Raw genomic sequence first — 20,883 nt, forward strand, 5'->3', positions numbered from 1 at the left:
GTGATTGTGAGCATCTAGCTTCTCTGTTCCTACATTTCCTTGTCAATATAAAGAGGATATTGAGTCTCTTACTGCCTAAGAATAATACCAATATAAGGATCAAGGAAATTAATGCATCTAGAGTACTAAGAATAGTACCTCGTATGTAGAACCTGCCAAACTGGATATTTTTGTTAATTTTTAGTTTTAAAATATCGTTCTTAACTAGATTTATTGAGCTTTAATTGAAAAGTAGACTTTTGAGTTAGCACTATCACACTTCATATTCAATTATGTTGTAAACAATTATATAGCTTTCCCACTCCTAATTTGAAATCTGTCCACCATAGGCAGTTACTCACATGGATCCACAACATTGCAAATTAGTAGATTTAATAGAGAATAAAAAAGTCTTATTTTTGCTGTTAAATCTATTTTAATCTTCACTATTCATTTGTCTTTCCTCCTGCTCATTCCAACGCAGCTTTCCTAGCTGAAATTATGATGTTCGTTTGCATAATAACAAGGATGGAAATGATCAGGAATGAAAGAGTAAGAAAATAGTTATAGTTATTTAACATCTTCTTCCTGGTCACAAGCTCTAATAAGCTCTCTCCCTTCTTCGGATGTGCACTTTGAAGTGGAAACAAAGAAATCCTGAAGATGATGACTGCTTAGAAACACACTCAGAGCGAACTTGGGAAAAGAAGGAACACGTTATTACCAACACTGAATTTAAAGAGGAATGTCTTACTTAAGGATACTGGGGTTTTAAAAGGTTATTCAAAGTATACTTAAATCTACAGGAAGTTGAGATTATTATAAGAGACCTTTCCTTCCTTATAAAAGCAGCTTTAGGGTAAGTCATGCAAATAGAAGCTTTTCAAAATATTAACTAAAAATAATATTCCTCTTCATTATCATGTTTAAATGTATTCCAATGACAGTTTCAGTAATCACTGGCAACCTCTCTGGGGTTAGCCATTAGCTCATCACCAGTGAAGCCTTAGGAAGAAAGCAGAGAGCTGCTGAGAGGAGCCCAGCTTCCCAGCAGGGCCGTGGCACTAACCCCCTTGGTCCCACGGTAGCATCTCTTGCTCAGGTGTTTCCTCCACAGCTTCAGAGCCTGGATCTTTCCTAGAGTCAGCTTATATTGTTTGTTGTCTGATGTTTATTTTTCTTCTGCCTTTGCTTTCTTTGTGCATAGAAAACTCTCTTTTTCTTTCTCTGTCTTTTCTTTTTCTGTCAATCTAAAACATCTTATAGCATAGGCATTCCAAAAAACTACCTGATAAACTGATATAAGATGGTGACTAATTTATCTCTTACTTTAAACTTATAAACACTTACCAATTAGAACATATTGCCTACATTGTCAGAAGTTGACTGTGATATTTTAAATTATATATTTGATTTTCTTTTAGTGATTCCATGTAGAATCTTAAAGTCTTAAGGCAAAAAATACTTTCTAGCTTTAAAAATCTGATATATGTTTTCCTAATGAAAAAATATTTATTGCTTTTCTCATCTGGGCTGTCAGAGGGCTCCCATCTAAAAAATGTCTCCATTATATCAACTTTATCTTGACAATATATTGTTTTTTATATTTTATGAAATTCTATGTCTATATTTTTATTCTAATCGATATAACAATGATTTATTTTTATCTTTTCCTATGTATTGTTTACACTTACTATATTTTCTATAAAGACTAGAAGAAGGAAATTGATGTGAAATTAAAATTTACTACATTTATGCTCTTAACCTTAAAAATATACTGCTATGAAACTCATTAAAAACACTGAGAATTAATTTCCACAACTGGGCATCATACTACTAGATAATCTTATTTTCTCAAAAATCTATATTTACAAATTATACTTTTAACATTGCATGAAAATCTGCTTTCCTAAAATTGCTACACACTAGAACAGTTAGTTCTATTATCTTGTGACTAAAGCAAATCCAATTTCTTTTCTCCAATATACCCCTTTGAATATGTCACTAAAGGCTCTTTTACATTCAAGTTAGCTATCTGTGGCTCTATCAGTGTGCCTACATGATGCCAGCCTCCTCCTCTGCAGGACCATCTCTCCTGGGATGCTCTCGGACGTTATTATTAACATGTCTTCCAAGAACTGGACCCCTCAGTTCAAGACTGTTCCAACAGTGGAACATAGACAGTGGCATCTTAGGATATCTTCAGGCATCAAAGCCTGGCTTGTTTGTGCCCCACATGCATTGATATTTTGAGGGAAAGCTACCACTTATTTATCTCACACAATTATTTTGCCAGCAGACACTGCCTTTTCTTCTACAGAGGGCTGCATGAAATGGTTTAATCCTATTTTTTGGGCTGGTCATTCTCCATGTACAGCACTTATTTCACCATCTACAGATTTATTCATACTTTACACTTCTGGGGTCTCCTTTATGTTATGGGAAGCTGACCTACCGGGACACTGGCTGATATTTTGCTGGCTAATTTCTACGATGCACCATCTCTAAGAAAATAGATTACTAAAGACACACACATTCGTTTATTACCGTAAGTACTTTGGACTTTCTCTAGATTTTCTTCTGAAAAATATATTGAGTCCTTTATTATTATCACTACATAATAAAATTGTTCTTACATGAAGGTTCTTCAGATTCTTAAAGTCTCCATCTTTGATCTCAGTTATTTTGTTGTTTTGCAGGTCCAGCAGCGTTGTGTCGGGTGGAAGATCAGTGGGCACTTTCGTCAGACCTAGCACAAGCATGAAAGGAGTGTGTAGTCAACCATAAGGGATGCGTGGCCACAGACCGCAAAGAACAGAGTCACAAGGAAGTTACTGGTTCACTCAAGTGTTACCCATCACATTTATCCTCCTAAGAATCACATCACCTCTGTTTTAAATGTTTGCTTTATCCTTTGCAAAGAAGTCAAGTGATAATTTTTGGTTTTAATCATAAAATGAACATGGCTTTTCCTTTATGAAAATCTTGATCTACGTAAGGGGAAATTTGTATTTTCCATAATGTACAGTTCAAGTCTCTCAGTATGCACTTTATTTTGCTTCGTTGTTTTTAAGTGCTCAGTTAGAGTGATGTATGAATCTATATATTTCTACATAAATACCTTAGCGATAGAGAAGTGTTACAACTAAATCATAGTTACGAGGCTCTTTTAGATAAATCTGTCACAGGTGTACACATAACTAAGTAGTAACTGAGTTATGAGTTATGTGGTAACAGTTTGAAAATTTATCCAAACTTTGAGAGACCAATGATTTCAGGTTTAATTGGCATGCTGGGACAATATTAATTGTCCAACTAAATATGCTGTAAGTTAGAATAAAATAAAATAAATTTGGTAAGTATAACTTATGTAAAATTAATTTTATATGTAACTTTATTTTAAATGTAAGATTTATATCTAACAGAGTTATTATTTTTAGTTCATAAGTATAAACACAGTGAATAAGCAAGTTGCTCAGGGTATTATAAAACATTTCATTAATCATTCAATCAAATTTTTTCAAAAGTCATACTGCTTTGAATTAATCATCATAAAAGTTAAAAGAGAAAATGTTAAATGAGACTTTAAGTCTTTTGTTGATTTTGTTCCTATTCATGTATGATATTAAGTGAAAATCTGATACTCTGTTAAATGAATGTGATCTTTCTGGGTTTTTTGTTTATTTGCTTGTTTTTTTTGTTTGTTTGTTTTTTGTTTTTGTTTTTGGTGCCGGTGTTGAACTCACAACCTTACGTTTGCCAGGCAGGCACTTATGCTGCTGAGCTAAATGATCAGATCATTTAGGTCAATATGATCATTTTTATATCATAAGATAGCATAGTATAAATCTTAAATGTATTTTCATCATATCTGAAACTAAAGATTTTTTCCCATTGCTTCAGTAGTGCTTGGTTACCTAGGAACAATCAATTAGATCCTGGAAAGACAGCAAGAGTGATTAAAAAATTACTACTCATGTCTGAAGGAAAAGAAGTTCAGTCCACAGCTTCAATTAAAGACAGCTACAGTAGGGTACCATAACCACAGTGTCAATGAGACATCATCCATGTTTTGTGTCTTTCAAAGAATGTATTCACAAACCATCCATGTTAGGCACACTTCACTCATCGTCATTTCTGGCATGAAAATGACCTACACTGTCTCTAAAATTACTTCTGCATTTTTCTAACTATCTTTCTGTTTGCAATATCACTGTTCTGCTGACAGTAAGGAAAACCTTTTATTCCTATTACAGTAGCCACTATCCTCATAAATTTCAATATCAAAAAGCAGTTGGCTATAAAATAACATCAATAAGCCCCCAAAATATAGAACTCACTATAGAAACAGTTCCCATAGAAATACTGAGCGAAGAGTTTTCAGTGATAAACAGTAAACCACCAGAACAGCTACCTTGTAGGAGGATATTTAATGACATTATGCAGGCATAATCACTGCCATTTTCAGAAATGTCAATTTACTAATTTCATGCAATTATAGGGTGTGTACTTCTGCCAAATCTTTGATAATTAATGTTATTCAACTCAAAAAAACACATTTCCTTTCATTTAGAGTATTCTTACTGCTCGTATCTCATTATTGCTTATTGGGCTCTGTGTGTGTGTGTGTGTGTGTGTGTGTGCGCGCATGTGTGTGTTCAAAGTCTCAATATCCATGCACACTTACTTTTATACATTGTGAATTTAAATTTTAGAGATTTAAACATTTGCTCAAAAGCAAACTGCAAATAAAGTTTCAGATATGGAGGAAAAGAATGTGTCTTGGCAGGTAACCAGGTACTTAGGTTTTGCTCCTAGAATTTTGTAAATGCAGAATCTACTTATATACGCTTTATTTCTGAACATTTATTGCAAGCATACCATCTTCAGTAATGTGATTTTGGGGGTTCAAATCTTGCAGAAGTATTTTAATTATTCAAATGATAATATAACTTTCTCTTAATTTTAATAAGTTCATGTCCCTTTGAGATATTTCACATATTGATGCTTTATTATTAATAAGTTAGATGACCTTACAGATTATTTTAAAAATCAAATGTGTTATTTTATTGAGCATCACAACATTGCACTGTGACAGGTATGGCAGTGTGATCATGTCTTTTTTCCAGATGACATTTAGGAAAAGCTTAGTGACATGAACAAGCTCATCTAGCTAGATGAGCCAAAATTTGTCTAGAAAATAGCTCTCCTGGTTTCCAACATGATTTTGCTTTTGTTGAATGCATCTGTATCTCCAACAAGAACTGTTCTGACATCAGATCCAATAACTATTGGTGCTATTCATCGAAAGACTTGGAAAAAAGCATTAGGCTATTGATTAACATTTGGAAGACAACAACAAGAGTATAATGGGGCAAACTGCCCAGGTAAGAATTGTTAGAATGTCACAAAGAGAGGGACCCTTAAGTACAACTAGTCTATAGTTCTCATATCCTACAAATGCTATAAAAACATTTTGTATAAGAATATATAAATAACAAAAATATAAAGACAATGCTTTTAGTTTTAATATGCAGTGACACTTTCCAGTGACATCATATGCCTTTTATTCCTTTCTTGCTTTTAATATATCTTCTTAAAAGTTGATTATGAGGGCTGGAGATTTAGCTCATTGGTTTAAGTGCTTTACCTGCCAAGCATGGGATTGTGAGTTTAATCCCCAGCACAAAAAGAAAAAAAAAAAACAAAAACAAAAACAAATGATTATGATAGAAGGTAGCAAGTTGTTATTTTACAAGGCTTGGTTGAGCTTTTCAAGAAACTCACATGTTCAACATTAGATACATTTATTTTTTCCTGAAATCAGGAAACTTCAAAGTTAACTTTTTTTCAACCAGAAATTAAGCTTCTTTCTTTTAGATAATGAAAAAAAAGTGCAAATAAATTAAATGTATAATCCAAGTGCCTTGTAGTTAAAGTAGATCAAGAACAAAATTGTTCTGTGTTCTCAGATCAGTATAAATGGTTCTCAGGGCATCATTTACACGTGTACGTTTTTAAAAATGCTTATCTATGTCTGTCTTTTGAACATGCTCTGTTCATACTTAGCCACTCATCTTTTCTTCATACAATGGACATTTTATGGAAAATCTACTGCCTTTTTTTTCCTATTGCCATTCTAACAATCTCTTAAAACTTAACTATCATCCCTAATTCTTAAAAATGCAACGTAAAAGGGTGTGGAGCACTTGCTTAGTTCAATCCCTAGACCCTGCCAAAATGTACTGCTTTGGATCTTGATTCATATATACACACTCTAAAATAAACACTATTAATATTTGAAAATGAGTATGGGTGTGTCCATGAAGTGACCGATTCTAAGAAATTACGGTTAAAGTTTGAGCTAATCATGGTATTTTTTTATTTAAGATTTTTTTCCTTCAGAAAATATTCACACATATGGTTGGATAAAATAGTATTAACAGGAATTTCTATCTAAGGTCATGGAAGAGAGATACAGGTGGGGACATATAGGAAAATCATATCATTAACTGATAATTGTTGGAACATATATTACCTTGTCGAATTCCCATACTTTAATATTTTTGTAACTTCACTTTATTAGTTTATTATGTCACTAGAAATTCTGTTTCCTCCTCCTGATCCTTGATGTCACAAAGCAATTGCTGAAGCTCTTTGTGCTTCCGTTTTCTTGTCTTTTCAGGAATGTTTGTAAGAATTAATAAACTCTACTGGGAAGTAATCATCTGCTGCACTGCAAAGGAGGATGTGAGTGCCGGCTGCCTATGGTTATTATCAGGAAGGGACAGAAAGTGTGCAGCTCTAATATGCTGCCCATTACTATGACGAACACAAATATTTCATCTAGGGCTCTTAGCCCTGGCTTGGTGGGTTACTTTTTATTTATTTATTTATTTATTTATTTATTTATATTGTCCCATCCTGGTATCGAGCTTATCACTGTTTCATGAAGTACAGAGCTTTTGCACGTCTATAGTGCTCTAACCTTGGATGAGACATCTTCAGTTTAATAAGCATATGCTTCCCAGCAAATTCATAACCCCCAAAAAACTGTTTCTGGGTAACTGTTTCTAGGCAACATATAATGGTGACATAACGTATTTTTTGAAAACTTATATCTCTTTATTTATTCATGCTTAGTGTGAACCGTGGAATGGATCCTGGGTTACTATTAATTCAATGACTACATACAATTGGATCTCAAGTTAGCATCCCTTGTCCTCCATCCCATCATTTGAAAATACTGAAATAAATTCAGCTACATGAGACAGGAATTATTTTTGATGATTGAGAAATGTTTATTTGGACCAAAACTAATTATCAAAGGTATGAAACTAGGTGATATTGTATAGAAACAGTTTTCTACCTAAGATTATTTAGCTATTCAAATAAATTTAATAATTGCATTTTTAAAACTATATATGGTTGTGTTAGCGGTATACAATTGTAACCCAGTGTTTTCTATTGAAAGATCAGGAATTGTATGTTATACATAAAATAATACAGAAAAGACATAAAGCATTTAAAAATTAATATGACAAATTTACCAACCAGGTAAAATTTGTTTCAAACAAGATGTTTTACAATGTAAACAAAGTCTTCAATGGCATTGAGAGGAAACATGCCATTTTTATTACTTTAGGCAAACTTCAAATAATCTTATCTAACTTCTTTATCTTTATCTAACTTTATCTAACTTATCTTTATCTAATTTCTTAAGAAATGTTTATTTTAAAAAATAATAGCCTTCATAGTGATATGCAATATCTGTGGGCACTCTTTATATAATCTATAGTTTCTGCTAATGTCACTTATTAGAAGTACATAAAAATGAATATCCACAGGTAGGAAAAATTGTATTTCCTCTTTTCATTCTGTTCCACTAAAAGAATTCATCCCAGTTCCCTCAGGAAGTGGACTGGATTCTCCCCTCCTTTCCCACCTAATCTAGGGTGAACTTTTCTGATGCCTCTGTGAGCCAGTGGAATATAGTGGAAATAAAATGTCATGTTATTTGCAGACAGAAAAGGCAGAACAGCTGCTGTCTGAGTCCTCTGCAATGCTGTCTCTGGGGATACTGGAATCATGAAAGAAATAAATCTCCACTGAGACCACATCTGGAAAAGCCAAGCTAGCTCTCCCTTGACGCTGACCTCAACAGATATCTGATTGCAGTTGCATGAGACCTCAAGTGACAAAGCTCTTCTAAGCCTTTCCCAAGATGCTGGTACTTCAGGTTGTAAGCAAAATAAAACTATATCTTTAAGCCATCATGTTGTGGGTTAATACTTATTTAACCACAGTAATGGGAAGAGAAGGATGGCTTACATTATTTTGCTTATTTTAATAGAGTTGTAAATTTTCCTTTAAAACAATTTCCCAGGGTAGCCAAATTAATGATGTACTGTACCATATTAGCCTGAAAGTGCTTTACCTTTTTTCAAATATGATTATATGTCAAAAAAAAAAAAAAAACAAAACAAAACAAAAAACCTTTACTTAACATATTCTCCAAAAAAGGACTAGAAGACATACATTCCTTTCTCCCTTCTGGTTATCTCATGATAAATAGCATTGTTCTGCTTGGAAATGTCAGACTCTGGTAAACATCACGTTAGACAAAGATCAGACTGCTCTAAGATGTTCTGCCTTTTTCTTTTCTTGCCATGTGGCAGGAGCCCAACTACAAGATTTATTTTCCTTGATATCCAACAACTTATGTTTTATAATTCTGTCTTAGACTTATTAGCTAGGACAAATGTGATACACTTATGTCATTTTTGGCAAGTCATCAAAATGATATTTAGAATCCCTAGCATCAAATGAATTCTTCTTTCCCTAGGAAGGTCTGGTTTCCCTCTTTCCCTTTAAAAATGGCAATTACACTCTAATGAAATTTCCCAATTTCCTTCTGCTTTCTTTCCAAACAAACTCAAGAAGATTCAAGTTCCTTAGTTTTTGTCACCCTGAAAAGGAAGAATCAGAATTGCTGTAGCTGTGTGACTTCTAATTCTCAGGTATGCTTCCCATTTCTATGTTGTAGCATCAAAAATATATGCATCGGTGCATGGAACCATGAAAATGCTCATTTACTGATTCACTCAATATTTCCTGACTCTTAAGAACCCACAAAGTATAAGGCATTTGACTGAGTTGAAGTTAAGCAAAGATAAATTTCTACCGCACTAGCATTCCGGAAGAGGTAGCAGATAAACAACAACAGTTTACAGTGTTAGTGAAAGCTGTGTGTGCTGGTTCATTCCTGAAATTCCAGCACTCTGGGAGGCTGAGTAGGAAGATAACAAGTTTGAGTCCAGCAGCACAGGTCACTGATTTAGTGAGACTGTTCCTTAAAAAAATAAAATTAAAAATATCATCGGGGATGTGTAGCCCAGTGTACAATTCCCGGATTCAAACCCCAGGACCAAGTTAAAGAAAAAAAAAAAGAGCTAATTGAAAGATGTTAAATAGTTATTCTCATATATGTATCATTGATTATTACAGAATAATCGAGGCAAATGTAGTTTATAGTAAAAATAATGACATAGAAGTCGCTGAAACTTCCTCAAAGCTGTCCACAGACTGTATCAAGGGTCAGTAAATCTTACCTGCTACAGTGCAGTTTCTAAAGAATGTATCACTAACTGGTTTATTTTACTTATCCTTATTTTTTTTCTAGGAAGTGCATAATCTTCTTGCTATTCTTTGAAGAAAAGTAGTTAAAATGAAAGGTTCTCATGGCTTTCCTCTTTTTCCAAGGAATTACTTTTCTAGCTAATCCAGTTCCATCCTGTCCCCTGGAGCCAGAATGTTCTTCCAAAGGGGAAAGCGTCCCAGCTGCAAGCTCACGACAAGCCTTGATCCCACACAGCTGCCTCCTTCTCCCTCCTGGGGCCAAGAAACAGAGCAGGAATGTGTGGGCTCTGGCTTGGTGAACTCAGAAGAGACAGGCACTTCCTTTGCCCTTCAGTGATTTAGTCTTTAACCACTTGAGTAAGCAGGCAAGCACACCTGATCATTTGAGCATATCTCTTGTTTTATGTGAAGACTGCCCAGACTCTGTTGGTGATGATGTGGGCAACCCACGGGGCACGTTCTGTGTCCAGCCTCCAGATTTGTACCATGTTTCGGAAAAAAAACCATTTGATGCATGGAACAAGCGACACCTCATGTCCCTGCTGCTGTAGAGTTTAATGTAAGCTACGAAGTTAACTGAGCTTCTAGCACTCTGTCTGCCCTCTACAAAGTAGCCCCGATTTATATTTCTGGATTGATTTCATGGGAGAGATCGAATTTTACCTCCTATACAAATTTCTCCAGACATGCAACAAGCTGCGGTTTAATATGCCACAAGAGATAAGCACTGTCAGAATTCTCATCAGCTCAAAAGAGATAGTTTTAAAAGATACTGATTTTATGCAATTTAAGGAGTTGTGCTTTTTTTTTTTTTTCCTGAATATTGTCAAATGAAAATATCCTTTGGGTCAAAAAGTACATTTTTGCAAAGAGTAATTTTCTGTACTGTTTTACATGATAGAATTCAGTATGTCCCATCTTCTAGTACCATTTCTACAGGGTTAAGTATCTGAATTTTGAATCATTTGTGATTATGAAATAGCCAAATGAGTCACAATACTCAACTCAATCAAATCAATTTTGTTTAAAAGAACATTGGTTTGGAGAACACTGCCTAATAATTGTGCAATTTTTGGACTCTTTCCTTCCTGTTTGGAGATTGTGTATCTCTTTAGGAAAGAAGAAAGAATAGCGTTACGTTGTGCCCAGATCAACATGTCACATACTTATGAGGAATTCTAAATTTCAAATTAAAAACGACACATGAAAAATAGCCTCAAATTGTGGGCTGAATTCATCTGAAATGGTAAACTGATTATAAAAGTTATGATAAGCAGTTGACCTATATTTTCTATCCTTAAAGAATAAAGCAAAAAATAATTCCATTTATCAAGTAAATACATTAAACTTTTCCACATTCTAGCTAAAAAATGGCAAAGATCTGAATTTAGAGGTATTTAATTGTGTGCCCCAAGCTCTTTTCACTAGTAAGTGAAAGTATTTCAATTCTTTCACAAATTGACTACAAGAAATGCATTGATTATTATTATTTTAATTTCAGAAAACATAAAAAGGCAATGCTCAGGCTTCCTTGACTTTTCAGGGCCGATCTTCATTTCAACAAGAAGATGAAAGTCCTTACCAAGTTATGTGCTCTGTTGACATTTGATCCAAAGACACAGGGATGAATCAGAGTACACAACAGAAGAAGCTATCTTCCTTTAAGAATCTAACACATTAAACTGAACACATGTATAGTCAAGATCCATATCAAAATCAGCATACTTATGAAAAACTTGACAAGAAAGCGTCACATCCATTAGTTGAAGGACCGCTTTTTGTTTCCGTATCTTAGCTATTGTGGATAGTGCTCGACTGAACGTGGGAGTGTAGATGTCATTGGACATAATGATTTCATTCCTTTGCAAATGTATCCTGCTCTAACATTGCTGGGTCTTGTAGTAATTCTTTATTTGTAATTTTTGAGGCATCTCCATGTTGTTATACATAATAGGTGCCTAACTTACATTCTTACCATTACCAACACACTTTAAGTCTTCTCCATTGTAGCCTTTCTTAGTACAGTAAAGTAACACATCAGTGTGGCTTTGATTTTCAGTCCCCAGATTATTAGTGATGTTGAGCACTTTTTCATATGCTCATTGGCCATTTATATATCTTCTTTTGTGAGATATCTATTTAGGACTACTGCTCATTTTTAGCTAGATGGCTTTGTTTGTCTCATTTTGGGTATTTTGCTGTTTAATATGTGCAATGCCTTAAATATTGCATATATCAATCCCTATCAGATTTGTGGTTCACAATCCTGTTTTCTTATTCCATGAATTGTCTCTTCACTCTATTGTTTTCTTGCTTGTACAGAGCCTTTTTAACATACTTAATTCCATTTGTAGTGTTTATTAACTGATGAATGTGTAAAGGAAAATTGGCACATACAACATAATGGAATACTATACAGTCATAAACAAATGGAATTGTGTCATTTGCAACAAGATGGACGTACCTGGCGATGATTCTGTGCAGTGAAATAAGCCATGCACACAACAAAAAGTACCCCATGAAGGGAAGAGGGTGATGGAGAGAAGCTGATCAGTGGGTATTAAGCTATATAGGACTAAGAAGCTCAGTATGCCACTGCAGAGTAAGTCACGTGAACTGTAATTATATACTAACAATTCAAAAAACTAAAAGAAAGGATCTTGAATGTTTTTACCACAATGAATAACTATTTAAGGAAATGGTATGTTTCACTTGTACTCCCTTGAAACATCATGCTCTACCTCATTCATATGTGTAAGTTTTTGTAGTCATTATTGTTTCTTGAGGCAGAATCTTCCTCTGGAGCTCAGATTGGCCTTGAACTCACTATGGATGTCAGGCTGGCCTCCAACTCAAACTTTTTGCTCCTGCCTCCTAAATGATGGGATTATAGATGCATATCACCACTCCCAGCATATAATTGTTGTATTTTTATGAATCAGTTAAAATAAATTTAAAAAGAATGAATTACACTTGCTGGAGTTTTTTAAGGTAGTTTTCTGGTATCTGAATTTGAAAATATTTTCTTTCATTGCTATTTTTATAAGCATAATGATAGAGAATAAATTATTTTATGTCTGAAGAGGCTAGAAAAAGAAGAGATGATGTGGGTCTCCTAAAGTACTGGTTCAAATTATGAGGACTCCACTACAACAAAGTCTGTAAAACCATTTGACCACAATCTGGAGAAGTCATTTTATTCCAACAGCTTTCCATGGTCTGGAAAAGCAAAAAAATACCACTCTGATGAATTACATCCAGGAATTAAGTGAATCGATACATCTTCCAGACTCCTTACATTTTCCCACAAAATAATTAAACAATTGCAATTTCAAAGTTTCTACTTCCTTGCTTGGAAATAACCGTTTACAATTTTTGATCTGAAACTTTACTAAAAAGCCTCTTCATGGAAAGAAAATAGACAAACACTGTCATAAGAATGTTTGCTTGCATTAAACAGTGTTTAGATTACAAGACGACAAAGGATTTATGTTCTTCCATATCTCAGTTCCTACAAAAAGCTCTGGTAAGAGGATGGAACTTAGTATTCAAGTGTTGCCCTGCCGTGATGAGGCCCCGGTTTGGTTTGATCCTCAGTAGGACATAAAATAAATAAATAAAATCTCTGGCAAGCATACAAGATTACAACATTAGCCACTTATTGGATAATAATTAATACTTTGCAAACCAAAATGCATTGCATTTTATCTTTATTTGAACAATTTCAGCTTCGCGTTCAGGTAATACAAAATAAGCAACCTGGACTTTGTTAGGAATGAGGTTGCTCATCTTTTTTCCTTTCTTTCTTTCTCTGTTCCTCTCATCTTGTACCCACTTAATCATTGTATAACCAAGGTACACATTGGGCTGTACTGAGCCAGGGACCTTCTCATGTAATGGAATCTCTAAGACTGAAAATGATTGTTCTTCAAAGGAAGAGGCCAGACTTTGAAGAGCTGGCCAAGCTCTTACTGCGACCAAAAGTTTGACAGCTGTTAAAAGTGTGAATAAAGCTAGTTTGTATCTTTAAAGATAATTTCTCATCATTCTAAAGAATGTATTTTCTGCCTTAAAATATATCATTAAAAACTGTATAGCATATTTAACTTTTCATGTCCAAATTACTCAAAATACTTCGTTTGAACCATTATTGCTTATTAAAAAACTTATCTTGAAGAAATGTGGTCTCAAGAAACAAATCATTATTATAATTTTAGCTAATTTCTTAGCATTTAGTAGTCAGTAAGTTTATCTGTATAGGAGAAATGATGTACATTTTGATCACATAGAAAAAATGCAGAAAAAATAGCTTTGGCATCTATAAACAAAATAAATACATAAGAATAACAAAATTTGTATCTGGAGACCCCCAAAGTCATGAATTTGATATGTCTTTGGAACACATTTTTCTGTTAACTTTTGAACAATAGATTTGTGCCCTTTGCATGATAAAGGATTAGAAACCTGGCCTTTGCTTTTATCTGAGTCAAGCTTTATTAACTGCTTGTCATGGAAACAAAATAAAAATATATTTAAAGGAAATATAACTTATGTAAACTGACCAACTACTCCTCAAAAACAATAGCCCTTCAGTTTTTGGTATTACATATCCTGGGAGTATTAACAAATTCTTCCAACCCTGTTCTCAGAGATAAAGTGAAATTTAACCTGTATCACATTTCATAGGATATTGGTCATGACTGCAGTAACATCAGAAAAGACTGTCCCTAGTTTATCCATCAAATGATGACTCTACCTTTCAATTTTTTTCAGCCACGTTACCTTACTGCTCAAGCAAGACAGGTTATCTCTAGATACTTCTAAAAGTTTTTGGAAAATCTTATAGTAATCCAATCTCTACCATGCTGAATATGTAATTAGAAAGGGAATAGTCTTCAGTATTGGAGTATGAGATTCACAAGACTAGGAATCCTACTGGTCTTCTTCATCTCTTCTGAGCATTCAGAAATTTACTCATAGTGAGCTTTCAGTCTATGGAATGAATGAATGAATGAATGAATGAATGAATGAATGAAATCCTGTGTAATTACCTTTTAGTCTTTTGAAGGTTGTTTTAGTGTTTTTAATGGCTAGGTAGCATATATCATCTTTGAAGAAATTGACTTCAGCTGTTACCATCAAGCATGGTTTATGTTTGTTTGACTTTCTCTCTTTGGTTTATTCCAACTAGAAAATATAGCTGCAAATATTTTCTGCAAAATATTGTTAGCAGAGATGTCCTGAGTAGATACAGGAGTTCTGACAGAAATGCCTTAGGGCAACACCCTCCTTCCAGAAGGGCATGCACATGGAAGAATCATCAGATGAGGATTTCTTTACACTCTTTGATTTTTCAGCAAGAAAAATATGACAAAAATAAAGGAATGTAAATCAGCTGCCACGTAAACTAAGTTCATTTCCCTTTGGCCTGTCCACTGGGCCTTCAAACCTTCCAAAGATTTCTCTTAAGAGTGTTGGTCTCGGAGTTTCCAGGCCAAATTTTTGTTAAAAGAGAATAAATTAAACTCTCTTCAGAGTATTTGACTAAAGATATATGCTCCAACATTATATAGAATATTTATACTAGACTTTAGTTACCAGTATTTCCTTTGGAACTTTTTAAAGAATATAAACAACACTATTACCAAATGCCAAAGGTAACAGCAAAACAAATATCCAGAGATTAAGGGTGTATCTTCATACTTAGAAGATAAAATGTGTTTGTTTGTTTTTTGGGGTTGTGTATACATGTGTGTGAACTTTACCTTGCTTCTGATAACTTTGCATACTTTACAATTCAGTAATGTTCAAACTTTTTATCTGGAGTGAAGAGAAAAGACATTGTCCAGATTTTCTTAATAGTTAAGATTTCATGAAAATAAAACATATAATTAAAATAAATCATTATTTTGAAATTATAGAACGCATGACATTGTGTCATTGTGTTGTTGTTGCTTCTGTATTTTGATTTGCTTTGTTTGCAGAAGGAAGCATCATGAAGCTCGGAAAGATTTTTCAGAAAGTGATGTATCCAAGATAACAAAACTATAGCTGCTTGACTTTGAAAAGGGGAAAAAAAGAAGCAAACGCGTCCTAAAGTAAAAGCTACTTCTGTTTCTATCTTCTGCTTCCTTAACTCCTCATTAGGTGGCACTGTCTCTCGACTTTGGAGCTGCAAAGATTAAAACTACTAAAAAGTACTAACATGTGAGAGAAGCCAGTCCCATGAATAAGACAAACAGGGCAGGCAAGCAGCGCCTACACCCCACTTACCCAAATCAGAACACTGAACAACTCGAAGGTGACATTGACAGCGGAATGGACACACAGGTCCCGGGCCGGACAGCTCTGGAAACTCAGGAGATGCGCGCTCTTCCGGGCCAATCCCAGAGGCCTCATCTTCAAGCATAAAGTCAAATAAGCCTCTCTGTTCAAAGGGTCCAGCCCAAGAAACTTGTGCAAGCAGGAGAAAAATGATGGTTGCCTTCATGGTTTAGCTCGTATATTTTCACAACCTGGGAACCTGGGAAACATGAAAAGTTTAGGAAGAGTAGTGCTGCCATGGACACAGTCGTTTTTTCCATCTCACCCCTAGGAAGCAAGCATAGGGCTAAATAGAAAAGCAGCATTGACTCTGATGAAGCAGTGAGTTTAGCAATGCATTTGAAAGGTGATAAGGTGATGCTTATTTACTTACGCAGAGAAATTTAAATATTATTTAAATCTGTTCAAATTTGGAGTCTAAATGAAGCTGATAGAGTTTATATTCAATAGTATGCACATTATTTCCATGACAAGAAATCGTTTTGAACTTTTTTATGCTCATTCAACCTAAGTCAAATTCCATCTACACACAGGGTCTCCAATACCGACTTCAAATGCATCTATAGAAGCAAAGCCATTCCTCCATGTTAGTATTTTTCTTGGACTAGGCCTTCATATCATTCTCTGAATATCATAAAAGCTTCCTCACTTCCCCCGTGAAGGCTTCCTCTCTTCCAAGTCATCTTCCACTCTACTGCCTTAATGACCTTTTAACAGATGAAATTTCATCCCATTAATTTCTACTGAAAGCACTTTGTTGATTTCCCAGGGTTGGCCAATATGGTCCCCCATCTCTGTGCTCTGTGGAAGGCCACGTGTAATTCACTGCCGACTAATATTTCTAGCCATATCTCTCTCCATTTTTTATCTACCACCAAATCTCACCTCAACCTAATATGCAAAGTTACTTGCCATTTTAGAGCACCTACCTTGTAAGAAAACCGAAGGACTAAATGAGATGATAGATTCTCCTGCTTTTCCTGGCTCACCCAGCAAGATGCTGCTCTCTCTGTTCTGTGCTCCCAAAGCACGTTGCTTTTAACTTTTTAAAGAACTTATCACATTATATTATAATTTGTTTTGCGTGCTTGGTCTGTCCTCCGACCCCCCATTAGACAATGTACTCCTCCAGGGCGTGTCTTATTATTCCTTGTTGTGTACTCGGGCCTTGCACAATATTGTACACACAAATGACTCAGTGGACCATCAGTTTATTAGTAATAAAATTTATTCCATATGTTTCAAGACACCATTCAGTTTCAGATTTTAAGAAATGCAATATTCTATTTTTGTTCTAAATTTCTAACATAAGAAGGTTGTCATGTGGAAAACTTCAATTTGCTATCAGTAAGTTTCACATTTAAAAGTAAATCTATTAGCTAGCATTCCAAAATTGGTTATCTTTTGTGAGTCAATAAATTCAAATGGAAAACTCTAAATAATACTTGTATGTGTTACCTCACTTTACTAGGGATCATTTGTAAACCACAAATACATTTTAAAAAAGTACAAGTTTGATAAATTCACTCATTTGAAAAGCAACACATTATTAAACTGGCTGATGTGAACTAAACTCTGAATAACAAGTCAAATAACAAAAAGTACTATAGTTGACATATGGAGAACAGGAAGTCCATTTTTAAGAGGAAATGTCTTAAAATCCCTTTGAGGGTCTTTTAAGTGTTCCTAAAGCAAACTGCATAATCTCTGCTTTGAACTGAACAATTATAAGAATCTGTATTAAAGCTGTATATTCATAATTACAGTTAAATAGCTTGATTCAGATTATCTAATAGTGGCAGAGGAAAAAAAGCAAAACAGAAAACACAAGAAATCCTTTCATGGGTAAACTGAGTGTATTCTCTAAAAGTTTTTGCCAGTAAAGAAAAATCAAATGTTTTCAATTACCTACACCTTTGTTCTTACTTAGCATTTAGTAGTGAAGTATATTTAAAGCAGTCACCCAATAGAGACTTGTGGTTCTGCACTTGAAATATAACCATACAAAATATTGTGCACACAGTTACTCTAAGCTCAGTACTGTTTTCTCTAAGAGCCATCTCTCCACAGATAACTTATTCTTTAAGGGGATACTATTGTTTTGGCAGGGCATTTGCTTGGAGTGATCTAAAGGGAGGTTTTCTATCTGTTTCACATTAAAATGCAATGTTTACGGTTTGCCACAAGTTTGCAAGCCTTGCATATTTAATGCCTTACAGTTTTAGAAGAAAGATCAATCAAAGTAATTGCAGATTTAATAAATAGCAACAAAAGTTAATGCAGATGCTGCTTTTTAATACTTTCTGCAGCATAGAAAATGCCTGGTTGTTTTACTAACAGCCCAAACAAGGACGTGTTCAGAGAAACAGTGTCATCATTTTTCTGTTTACTTTTGGTAAATAGTGGAAACTCTCTGCACAAAATTTTTGAAAGAAGTTGAATTCAGTTACACAGCTTGCAGTTTGAATTACTTATTTTTATATTACTTGCATTTGCTTGTTTTTGAGTATTTGTGTGTGCATGCATTTTAACTCTGGATGTCCTAAAGAACTTTTGCTTTTCAAATTCTTCTAATAAATAATTTCTTTTACATTATATTAGAGTCTTGCTACTTGTGAAGACTCAGCATCTTAAAGCAATCTTGGTGAGCTGTGGTTACTTATGATTTCTTCAATCAACTCTTTCCCTCCTTAGAAAATCACAAAAGAAATAAAGAGCAAACAGTAATTCCCTCTACAAAGTAAGGAGACTGTTCCTGAGATGATATGCTTTTTAAACATCATTAAAATTAAGCATTTTCAAAATGTATGTGATGTTAGATTCCAGTTAACTTCAGTCATGCTAGCTGCCGTGGTTTGTCAATGTTTTATCCAAAGTAACATTCTCCAGCTCTCCCCTCCCCCAGAATTGTTTCTGTCCATTCAATTAACTATATCATTCGGATTAACATTTGTGTAGTGTCATTTACGCCTTTCCTATGACTTTTCAAGCTAAATTTAACCCTCAAGAGATAAGTAAAACTGTAAGTGCAAAGTCAAATTAAAATCTTCCAGCACTGGGTGAATTCAAAACTCCAATAATAGCCTAAATAATAAAAGCAGCGTAGATCCATAAGTAAGAGCTACTATAAAAAACATTTGGTTTCTTTTCCTGGGAAAAGAAGCAACAGGAAGAGAAAGCCACAGGCATTTACATCACTGGGAGCCACTTGGGCAGCCGTCATCGGGTTACCCTTTTTTAAAAAATTAGAACAAAAATCAACCCACAATCTCATTTCACAGGGAAAGTACCTTATAATAAAATTTCACAAAGCTGATAAGGAAACCTCTTTATATTCCAGGAATTATATCCTTAAGATAATATATATTTTCAATGTTTACTTTCATCACTCCGGTAATAATGTTCATTCATTGCTGGGGTTACAGTAATATACATTATCTCTGCAGCCTATCAGCAAAGTTCACTTCTGTGAAGTTTGAAAAGCTGATAAAGGATACAAGAATTCAGGAAGAAAATAATCCTTGCACATATAATCTAACTACGAATAATACATTAGTTTAGAATACTTTTCTGTTAACACTTCATAAAGAGCTAAGCGATTCATTAGTAGGAATACAAAGCATCAGTATAGAGAGTCATGGTGTTAGGTTACAGTTTTTTTTTTAATAAGAATCTTTTTCAAGAACCGAAGACAAAAACTCAAAGCAACGCATTCAATAAATTTACCAAACATTTTACATCTGTTTTTAAGCAGTATTTGTTAAAATGTTGCATAAAGGCTATTAAAAGTTTAGCAGGAATTTGTTCTTTCCTTTCTCTCACCAAATATTTCCTTTTGCTCTCCACTTGAACGAAGTTTTATTAATCTGTAGTAGTACAGTTCAGGACAATTATACAAAACCATACCTTTTAATCCGGGTTTTTGCCACAGGAGCCCTCAAAGCTGAGATGTAATTACACTAAATATTCAGCCCAAGCAAAAGAGTTTGCAGGTGTGGAAAGAAGGAGGGGTAGAGTCTGCTGTTACTGTCACTAGGTTGAAAACCTCCTGCTTCTACTCCATAGCACAGTTAAAAAATAAGGTTTCCCTCAATGAACACAATCCGGCTGACACCCACATTAGATCATATGGTAATGATATGTCTCTTGTATTGTAGCCAGAAACTTTATCGGTCTTTTTTTTTCCCTGCACATTTGTTTTATTCCTTTTGCATCTGTTTAAGGTTCTAAGCTGCTTTTGTAGCTTTTGACTTGAAATTTGTTTTATTGTTGATTCTTTCCCTGAAATATTTTAACGAGGCTGTTTCCCCACCCCCAACACCATTCCACTAACCACGTTTTCTAGCTTTATTATAATAAACTTATTCTACTTCTGAAAGGATGATTTTGTTGCTCTGGGGATGTGGAAGTCTGGAAAATGGAATGAAATTAGCCTTGTTGTTTCAAATGGGTTCTCAAAAATACGTGAACAGCCTGCTGTGAAACTCCACATCCAGATTCTTTCTTGCCTCTGAACGTTTTTCCAAGTTCAAGTTCTGTGCTATGGGGTTTTCTATGGATTTCGAATGCATTTCTACAGTTTCCTGGAAGCAAGCCAGGGTTTTATATGAAAAATATGCTGTTATTTTCATTACTCAGTATTTAAAATCTTTCTTGTCACCAGTTGTTGATGTTGTTGTTGTTGTTTTTAAATAAAACATAAATAGTAGAAACTGGTAAATGATTGAATATACTTTTGAAAAACGTGATTCTCACAGATTATGCTTTTATATAAGCCAAAATTTTGAGAAGGGAGTAGAGTCTATGGCTCTTTCCAAATTTCAGTAAGTGGAAAAAAAGAAAGTGCAAATACGAGAAGGAAATCTATTTCTTTAGCCACTGGGAAGATTTTTTGAGTTTTTACAATTCCCTGGTTGGGTGCTGTCGGTTGCTCCTGTGCTC

The 20,883-nt window shown here is 34.4% G+C and overlaps 1 protein-coding gene across 3 annotated transcripts in view; it reads right to left on the reverse strand.

Moving 5' to 3' along the window:
- Dcn (decorin) overlaps positions 1–20,003 on the reverse strand; it is a 33,160-nt gene extending 13,157 nt beyond the window's left edge. The window contains exons 1-3 of one of the 3 annotated variants that reach the window (NM_001173042.1): positions 19,849–20,003; positions 15,892–16,141; positions 2,616–2,728 (exon numbers count right to left, since the gene is read on the reverse strand). In NM_001173042.1, coding sequence (NP_001166513.1) covers positions 2,616–2,728; positions 15,892–16,108 — 330 coding nt within the window. In that variant the 5' untranslated portion in view covers positions 16,109–16,141; positions 19,849–20,003. Of the gene's footprint in view, positions 1–2,615; positions 2,729–15,891; positions 16,142–16,871; positions 17,066–19,764; positions 19,781–19,848 lie in introns of those variants that run through there. The other 2 variants (XM_063254089.1, XM_005006333.4) reach the window with 2 other exon arrangements.
- Between the last annotated feature and the right edge of the window lie 880 nt (positions 20,004–20,883).

The sequence above is a fragment of the Cavia porcellus genome, unplaced genomic scaffold (assembly GCF_034190915.1).
Source record: "Cavia porcellus strain 051 isolate PalLab524CR breed Dunkin Hartley unplaced genomic scaffold, mCavPor4.1 scaffold_8, whole genome shotgun sequence".
NCBI lineage: Eukaryota > Metazoa > Chordata > Mammalia > Rodentia > Caviidae > Cavia > Cavia porcellus.